The 9,793-nt window shown below is 37.4% G+C and overlaps 1 protein-coding gene across 1 annotated transcript; it reads left to right on the forward strand.

The window, feature by feature from the left end:
- Window positions 1-12: 12 nt before the first annotated feature.
- Window positions 13-7,614, forward strand: htra4 (HtrA serine peptidase 4). Its single transcript, XM_030791462.1, has 9 exons — window positions 13-430; window positions 2,097-2,196; window positions 2,642-2,846; window positions 3,860-4,054; window positions 4,339-4,371; window positions 5,403-5,517; window positions 5,621-5,678; window positions 6,009-6,104; window positions 7,449-7,614. The coding sequence occupies exons 1-9, from the start codon at window positions 13-15 to the stop codon at window positions 7,612-7,614; spliced, it is 1,386 nt and encodes a 461-aa protein (XP_030647322.1).
- The last annotated feature ends 2,179 nt before the right edge of the window (window positions 7,615-9,793 follow it).

The following is a 9,793-nucleotide window of genomic DNA, read 5'->3' on the forward strand; positions in this document are numbered from 1 at the left end:
ATTAAGGCTGTCATGTGCAAGCTGGTAATTTACTTCATTTTAGCTTTGACAGTTCAAGCACGACTGCTTCGCAAAAGGCAAACTTCCTGCCTGCAGTCGTGCGATACTTCTCGCTGTCCGCCGGTTCCAGAATCATGTTATTATGGCTTGGTGAAGGACAGTTGCGGCTGTTGTGACATTTGTGCATCAGGAGAAGGCGATTTTTGTGGTGACCGTGGAAGTCCAGTTTGCGGAGAGGGACTAACCTGTGTGTACCCGCCGGGAACACGAAGGTCGCGCGGCTCCTGCGTGTGTACCTCCACCGAGCCTGTCTGCGGTAGCGATGGAAGAACTTACCCGAGTATCTGTCGTTTGCGAGCAGAAAATAAAAGAGCAGGGTTAAACGGCATACCCGCTGTTATTCTCATCCAGAAAGGGCCATGCGATTCCGGTGAGTTTTTTGTTTGTTTTGGTTTTTCTTTCCTCACTCAAGGTGAATCACTTGAGAATTCAAAATTGCATTAGGGTAAATTCCGTTAACTAGGGTGATTAATCTAGTATGCTTACTTTAACAGTCAACACGATCATTCGGATATTTAGTATAAAGCTGAAAGGGAATTATACAAAACAGTGAAAATCACCAATATAACACCAAATTTGGTGGGACTGTGCTCGATGTTAGTCATTTAGCCCAGTTCGGATGGATGATATGTCATTTTTCCAAGCTATTTCTGCAAATATGATTGCTTGATTATGTTTATCTAGCCGTCTAAAGCATGCTTTCAGCTTGCATTCAAAGACATCACATTCAACCATGTTTGACTTCACAGAGAACATAACACCAATATAAATAAAACACAATTTTCTATCATTATGTGAGAGACAATAAAGTTTTTTTTTAATTGAATTGAATACGTTGCGCTAACAGCTTTTGCGAGTGGTTTATGGCTTGTCTTTACTGTTCTGCGTGCATGTGCTCATCTTTTCTCTCTCATGTTTTCATATTTGGCTTTCAAGAGGGACACATCAATTAACAATTGACAGAAATACCCTAGGGCAGCTTTTCATGAACGGGAGCTCTGCAAACTTATTCTACCTCCCAAGAATCAGTATTTTGTTGACTACATATTTCTCCAGTTCTCTTAATGAATTGCAATTCATCAGCCCCATCCTCACAAACTTACACAAAAATACTGATCATTGTTGTGCATCATTTGACCTGTGTTCAGCACATCTTTAGAAACAACCAAAGTGTGTGAAGACAGATTAGATGGTTACGTTCTAGATGTTGCATTTTTGCCCTTTACTGGCTCTTTAGTCAATGAGACAGCCCCACAACTTTGCATATTGGCTGCTCAAATCCACAAGTTCAGTCCTGTTGCCTGACCGAGGCATAAAGGTTATTCAGTCAGTCAGTGAATTGTTCTCATGAGTGTGATTCCATCACTGGAGGTAGTGCTACAAAAGTGGTAGTAGCTTTTTTTTTGGCACTATTTAAAGTGAGTGTAGTAAATAAAATTTCGGGAACTGCTAGTGACTAGTGCCATGCAGCACAGAAAAGATTTCACCAGGTTGTAAGCTGTCAAAGATTGGTTTATACACTCTGTCATCATGAAAAGTCCTGACTAGTCCAGTTTTACTCTATTTACTGGCCTGAGGGGTGTTCAGTTTTAACATGGCCTATACATACATGTGACCTCACCTGACTGAAAGTGTTAAGCTTTGCCTCTTTCCCAGGGCAAATGAAAGTTTCCTCAATGAAGTTATTGTCAGGATAATCTGTCCCTGGCTGTTCTGCATATGTCTGGTTGGTTTGGTTCATAATAGTGATTTCAGAATACAAGTAAATAAGCCACTATTATCAATTAGCATGCTCTGCTCTGTTGTGTGTGATTAAACTGAGTATCTACTATCTAAACAGAATTCTGTATAATTCATGTAAATTCCCATAGAAATGTTCTGATTACTCAAATTACAGAAACATATCAACTGTGTCTTATTTCATTGTTTAAATGAGTGTTTTGCTTTTTAATTCAACTCTTACAACAAACTGAAGAAGGCTTGGACACATTTCTTGATTGTTTGGTTTAGTTTTTGCTGTATTTAACCCCTAACAGGTGCCCAGAACCCCAGCAGCATGCGTTACAAATTCAATTTTATAGCAGATGTGGTGGACAAAATAGCCCCTGCTGTCGTACATCTGGAGCTTTTCAGAAGGTAAAAACAACATCTAACAAAATACTTAAAAGTAATTAAGTAATACTGCTTTTAGCAGTCAGTTACAACTACCTTAACAAGTTGCTCATCTGTATTCTTACAAATGATCAGTTATGGAACAAAGAAAATTCCAGTGCTGATAATATTTTTTGATGAGTTATTAAACTGAAGTCCTCCACCCTCTTTGTTCCATAAACTTCTGTGACAGTACTCGGTTAATGACTTTGGTAGATCCTATTACCTTAGCTAATTGATTAATCCTCAATTCTGGCTTATTGTTGGTTAATTGTATGGCGAGTTTACTGGCACAATCTGATTGTCATGGCTTCATCTAAGTGGAGAGTACACCAACAAGTCAAGATTCTTAAGGTTCTGAGAAGGTTCCAAAGAAATCCAACTGATTTTTTTTTTCTGGAAAATTTTATTTGTGTTATTATTTTACTAGGTTGCCATTCTCCAACCAGGAGGTACCCGTATCAAGTGGTTCAGGGTTCATTGTATCAGAGGATGGCTGGATCGTCACTAATGCTCACGTGCTTTCCAACAAGCAGCGAATCAAAGTGGAGCTTAAGAATGGAGTAGAATACGATGCAGCTGTGAAAGACGTGGATCAGAAACTTGACATTGCCCTAATTAAAATTGAGTCACTTGTGAGTATTCTAATCACTACCTGTCTTCAGCTTTTTTCCCTCTTTCCAGCCAGGGCCCACTGATGTGTCCTTTGTGACTAACTTCTAAGAGTCAGAGAGCAAAGCCTAAGGAACAGCAGGTTCTTAAGGAACATCGTTGGAGGCTTTTTAGACTTTAGGGTCTTCTTTTTAATAGAGTCAGTTCCTCCTCTGATTTTTCTCTGAGGTGCTAGGTCCTACGAGTGTTCAAAGTTCTTGAATTTGATAGAAACACAGTTACATGTAGTACATATATTACATAAAATCATTATATTCTTACTATTATTTAGTCTCTGCATTATCTAGGCATCATCTGCAGATGACAAAAAGCTACCGTAATGCATTGTAAATCAGAATGTTTAATAGCCCCACTAAGCTTCAACAAACTTAATCCTGACTTAAAGTGTATGATATATGAGTGTCACCCTGAGTGAAAAAGAAGAACTTAAATTTGATTGATGAGTGACTGTAATCCAGCACTCCTGCATTAGCATGCCCCTGCAGTGTTATGCCAGCAGTAAAAACTTTTCATACCACAACTCAAACAGACAGAGACAGGCACAGGCAGGGCATAGACTTTACATGTTCCATGATGCAGGTCCCCACAATAGATAGAAACTATTCAAATATTTCACAGAGGAGACTCTCTCAAACTAGATGGAAAAATTAACTGTTTCATCTCTGGGAGTAAATATGCAAACTGAAGTGGTCCGGTAACTGAATCCTGAGGAACTGCTTTAGAGGTAGAGGGCTTTTGAGAGGCTACATTTCCACTAAAGTAAATTTGACATCAATAGTCATTCTGTTTGTTTCTGTCAACAGTATGCTCAGGTGAACTGTCCTTCCAGCAAGTCCTTTATGACAGAAGATCTTTTAAGGAAAATCAGAAAAAAAGCCGGAAGATAGAGTGATTCTTGATAACTTCAAATAATGGGAATATTGGTAATTTCTTGGCTGAGAGTCACTACTTAGCAGTCAATTTTTTTCCTCCCCAGAATTCCTTGCCAGTGCTTTTACTTGGTCGCTCATCAGACCTGCGGCCAGGAGAGTTTGTGGTAGCAGTGGGCAGCCCATTCTCTCTTCAGAACACTGTTACCACAGGGATCATCAGTACAACCCAGAGAGGTGGCCATGAACTGGGCCTAAAAGACTCTGACATGGAGTACATCCAAACCGATGCCATCATCAATGTAAGTTTGCATAGAGCATGGTATCTAAGATTCCACGTTTGTGTTCTTAAGTGTGAGTATAGATGGTTAGTGATGCAATAGAAGTTCAAAGGAGGAATGAAACTTTACATGAAAGACTGAATATTTAATTGAGAATAGGGTTTAATTTTCAATTAAGTGGCTCCCCACTTGAAAATCTTCTAAAAAATTGTATATATTTTTTTTTTTTCGTTCAGAGTTGGATATGATTTTTATGCTTCTTCATGTGGGGAGCCTCAAATGATTGTCACTGTTCTCTTTTACAGTATGGTAACTCAGGAGGACCACTTGTGAATTTGGTAGGAATATTTTAATTATTAATTAATTAATCATAATAATTAATTACACATACTCATAAGCGACAGCACATGACAGTCACATCAGCCATAGTAAACAAAAAATTAGAACATATCTCCTCCAATATACATAATGCCGGCCACTGCGTCCTCTCTCACAGTGAGTTACATTGTTTTAACAAGTGATCCAGTATGATAGGAGGAAACTACTAGATTCAGTGTTCAGTTGTGTTAAAATGGAAGGAGGCTTTGTCCTTTAAAAACCTGCCACATCCTTTTTCTTTTCACTTCAGAAAAAAAAGACCAAGGTCATAATTCAGACTTTTATTTATTGAATGCTAAAGATTTTAACCCAGGCTCTGCAGTTTTATGTCAACTTCAGTCTTGAAATGTTGTATTGTCCCAATAAATGACCCAAGGCTTTGTGCAGTTGTACTGCTTTATATTCTCCTATTGATCTAGACAGAAAAAAACCCCACAACAAAACAAAACAAAAAAAAAACAACCAAAGCTTGTATATCTGCTTCAGGCTCACCCGTGTCTCTTATGTTTTCTCATTTGCAGCAAGAGGACTTCATTTGAGGCGATAGCATATCAGAGGGATACAGCATATTAGGAAATATTGCAAAAAGCTATATACAAATATATAAATATATGTGAAAGACGTTTGGCCTACGAATAGATTATCAAGCTGCATGGATATAACAGTGTTGTTATGCAGATGTATAAACCATACCCTTATTCCACCACTCCATCTGCTGCTGCCTTGCTTAAGTATTCAAGTTCTGCTTTCAGAGTTTCCAAAAATTATATTTATTGTTACCAATTTAAAAATCCTTGAAAATTCCTCTCTGCAAACTGGGTCTTAAAATATTACAGTATTACATTTTCCAAATATTGTCTACAGACCCTGTTCAATTCTGGTCACGTTAGAAACTAAGCAATCATTTCTTGGCAACGATACTTCCTCAGGGCATTTCAAGGCCAAAATGTTTACTTACGATATTAATTATTTTGTTTTTTTGTGTCTGAAGGACGGTGAGGTCATTGGCATAAACACATTGAAAGTTACAGCGGGAATTTCCTTTGCAATTCCCTCTGACAGAATACGTCAGTTCCTTGCAGAGTCTTACGACAGACAGAGAAAAGGTTCGTTAAACTTGTGTTCATATTATGCATTAGACATCAGCTATTAATTTAGTTCTGTTTATTTCATGTTCACGCCATTATTTTCTATGGCCTTTGAACCCAGGTAAGCCACTGACAAAAAAAAGATACATGGGAGTCCGGATGCTTCAGTTGACACCATCGTAAGTTAGCACAGTTAATATTACAGCATTTGTCTAATTATCTATAATATTTTTTTTTCTTTTTGGGCACTAGGAGAGTAACAGCTGTAGAAAATGCTCATTTGTATTTCAAAAAGAACTAATGCTGAACTTGCACCCTTAGTTTGAGGTGATTCAGAATGGAAAATTCTATTCTCTGTATAGGTTTTCCTAACTTCCTCTATGACATCAGTACCATCTCCTTTATTTCATCCTCCAAGCTCACAGAGCCTTTTTTTTTTCCATAGAAAAGTTTATTGTTGAACACAACAGAAACGTGTTTTTTCATCCTCAGTCTCTCTGTTTTCTCAGTTTGATCACCGAACTAAAGGAGAGGGAAAGCAACTTTCCAGATGTGAGCTCGGGAGTGTATGTGTATGAGGTGATCCCTGGCTCCGCAGCTGCCAGGTTGTATACATACTGCTATCTTCTCTTATCGCCCCCTAGCCCACCCTGCTCCTGCCTTAAGGAGTCACATTCATACCAGCTTGCACTTACCTACCAAACATCCCCTTACCCCCACCCATACCCCAGGGCATACACTCATACCAGACCATACATTATCTCACTGCAGAATTTATGCTCATCACCGTGGCAATAAAACTTCCAAAGAAAGACGGAGCATGTGCATAGCAGTTGCTATCAGAAAAAAATACTTCAGATGGATTTCAGAGATGTATGTCTACAATACTTTTTTTTTTTTTTTACAGAAATTAATTAGCTTTCTGAGATGTCTTAGCCGTAAATAGTTGAAGTACACAGAGAGGCCACTGCAAAATGAAAATTTATACTGTTTCTATTCTCAGTGAAATCTGACTTTAAGGTGTTTGTCATTTTTTTTTCCAAAGTTGAAAGAATTATGTACCGTTTATTAGAATACACAGGATTTCTGACAGAGTTCAAAAGCCCTTGGGTGGAACGCGTGTGCTACTCGGTTGGAATTTGCCCTGTTGTCTAGATCCTTACGTTTGCCAAGAGAACGAGCTGTGCAGGCAATGTAAAGCGTTCGAACCAATCTCAGCACAGCTCCCACTAGGTTCTCAAGGCCATTGATTTAACTAACAGATTTTTGAAAAGCCTTTTTCCACACCGTAAGCTCTGTCCAAAAGCTTGGATCTGCTTTATAGTGTTTAATCACGTAGTGTCTTCTTGTTGCAATGACCACGGGCACGTTTGTTAAAAATAGTCTAACTTCTCTTAGAGGATCTGGAGCCTTGCTGGGCTTGTAGCTGCTGGGATATGTTGGTGAATTGACCTGGTCACCAGCTCAATCATTTTAAACAAAATCAGGACTTAAATTCATTTGGGATTTAGGTACAAATAATCCTAAAAACAGTCATTTAGACAGTAATTTACTTAATAATCTATGCGGCAGTAGTATACAATTTACAAATTACGGAGATATTGGAACATTTATAAACGCTGATAGATTGGGGTCAAGCAAACTCTGTGCTTAATGAAATAAGTGTTTTCAGTTTTTCTACGCTTTGAGCAAATGGGCAGCGTTCCACTATAAATTGCCTCTATAGACATGCATGTACTTGGCTTGAGATCAGCAAGCTTACTTTGCGTGTGTGTGTGTGTGCGCGCGTGTGTGTATTTCTGAAGTTTAGCTGGATCTTTCTTAAGGAAAGATAAATCCTTTATGAAAACACTTTTTTACACACACAAAAAAAAGTTTTATCTGGCTGGCTCAACAACAAAATAATGTTGAAACAGAATATATAATGTTGTTTGTTGTCTGTTTTGCAGCTCTGGTATATCCAATCATGACGTAATCTTAAGCATCAACGGACAGCAGGTTCACAGCACTGAAGACGTGAGCAACGCTGTCCAGTCTGGTGAGGTCCTCTCTGTCGTGGTTCGTCGGGCTAACAGAGACATTATTCTCACAGTCATTCCGGAGGAGATGGATTGAGAACGAACAAACTCATGCGTACTCATGCAGCGTACATTGCTGACAGAGGAGTACTTACAAACCTTTGCAAACGCAAACCAACCAAAATTTAGGAGTGCAAGTAGATCAACATGAGACCAAAAAACTTTGGGAACAAAGCCATCTATGCACATTAACCTCTGAAATCAAGATTATGCTCCAAATGACAAATTAACAAGAAGTGGACACTGTGTGAGAAGTTAGTTTGTTTGTCTTCAACTATGACCCAAATATATTTGTACAGCCTCAGAGTACTAGTCCTACTCTTCACTATAACCACTTTGGTTTCCTACCATACCAAATTATAAATGTATTTACAATTTAGCTATTTGTCATATAAGAGATGATGAATGAAAAAATGTACTGCTGATTCTTATAATATAAATATTTGTATTTCGGGGTGCTGAGTGTGCATGTAATCATTATTAATTACGATTTTGTTGAGCGAATTTTGTGAATAAAGTTTTTTTTTTTTTTTTAATGATTATCATAAACTACTTAAATCATTTTTTGGGGGGTACAGATGATCGTTTGAACAAGATTACAAAAGTCCAGTGAAGATAACTACATCAGAAAACTAAAATGTGTTATTTTATTTCCCTTCTGCCATAAATCAAAGATGGGCTGTGTTAGAATGGATTCACTGTACCTGCAGCTGTCTGCATCAACAGACTTGCTTTTCAAGTTAAGAATTTTGTTCCTTTTGCCTTCACCGTCCTAACTATAGCTTTAAAGAAATGAAAATTAACAACAAGAATGTTGAATAATGAAGAAATAAGCATTTTATAATGTTTTATAACAGACATATTCCAACATTAGCTCCAATCAAGGGGATTTATCAACAACCCCCCGCGATAAATAACCGACTAATAAGAATGAAAAATTAATCCACAAAGACAAATACTGATTATCAAAAGATAGTTTCATTCATTTTTCAACCAGACAACAAAAAGGACAAATTTGGCAAAAAGCAATATCATCAATATAAGAAAGCTTTTCGTTTGATTTTTCATACGCCTTGAAAGAAAACCAGAAATCTTGGCTGAAAAGAAAACAACGATTAATGTACTAATGAAATGTTTCCAACCCACCTTAGGCCAATTACACAGTTTACAATCACTGCACTTGAATAGTGAAAAAAAATGTAATCTAAACATCTCGTCATAGTATGCTATGAAATGCGGCTCAAAAGCCTCTCATGGAGACTTCTGGCAGTATCTGTTATATGCATAGTTTGGAATTACATCATGTATATATTTCCTACTCATCACTAGCAGTTTTATAACAATGCTGTAGCATGCTACTACTTGATGAAAATCATCCGTCATACACAATTAGTCACTTTCCCTAGGGGCAATACTTACTTTGTCTGTCTGCATTCCAGCATTTAATGCAAATTAGACTACTTAGCATGATGCCAAAACAAAGAGTAGACACAGAGCCCAAAGGTACTAGAATAACAAGACAAATACACCGTGTTAGTTTAACCCTTTCGATGTCACAAGGTACTTTAAAAAGTACTTTTTTTTTCCACATTAAAGCTACTGTTTCAACTTCAGAAACCAGTGGAACTGAGGGTGTTCCAACATTAACTGACACGTACTGCTCTCTCTTGATGAATTATGAATTCATAAAAACATTCAGTCAGGATTTGTTGTTGCTCATTTTCCTGCGATGAGGTAAGACTACTGCCAAATGTTTGTTTATGTAATTAAAAACTCAATATTAAAACAGATGTTGAATATATCACCACTGTACAAAACTGACAGTGGAAACTTTTGAAGTATTATCCTCAACAGCAGGGGAGCGACAAGTAATTTTGGGCCATGTGAAAGAATATAATATTGGGCCCCCCAAACCTTAATAGTGTTATTAATAGTGTTCTATTAGGGCCCCCCGTCAGTGCTTTTTGCATTTTATAAACATTTTTGGTGAGCTATTGCTATTGCTGTTGTTATAATAATAATAATAATAATAATAATAATAATAATAATAAATGATACATTTCCCTTTTCTAGTGCTTCTACACCATCATCAAAAGACTGTAGATGGTACAGGTTTCATACTGGACTGCATTTTAAGTGTAAAAATATACTGCATCAAAATACCATAACAAACAAAGCATTATAACTGAAGTGCAAATTTTCCAATCACTCGTTAA

The sequence above is a fragment of the Chanos chanos genome, chromosome 14 (assembly GCF_902362185.1).
Source record: "Chanos chanos chromosome 14, fChaCha1.1, whole genome shotgun sequence".
Classification (NCBI taxonomy): domain Eukaryota; kingdom Metazoa; phylum Chordata; class Actinopteri; order Gonorynchiformes; family Chanidae; genus Chanos; species Chanos chanos.

Coding starts and splice junctions, on each gene's coding strand:
- htra4 (XM_030791462.1), top strand. CDS start 13: ATGTGCAAGCTGGTAATTTACTTCATTTTAGCTTTGACAGTTCAAGCA. Junction 5,679..6,008: donor ATGCTTCAGTTGACACCATC/GTAAGTTAGCAC, acceptor CTGTTTTCTCAG/TTTGATCACCGAACTAAAGG. Junction 6,105..7,448: donor CCTGGCTCCGCAGCTGCCAG/GTTGTATACATA, acceptor TCTGTTTTGCAG/CTCTGGTATATCCAATCATG.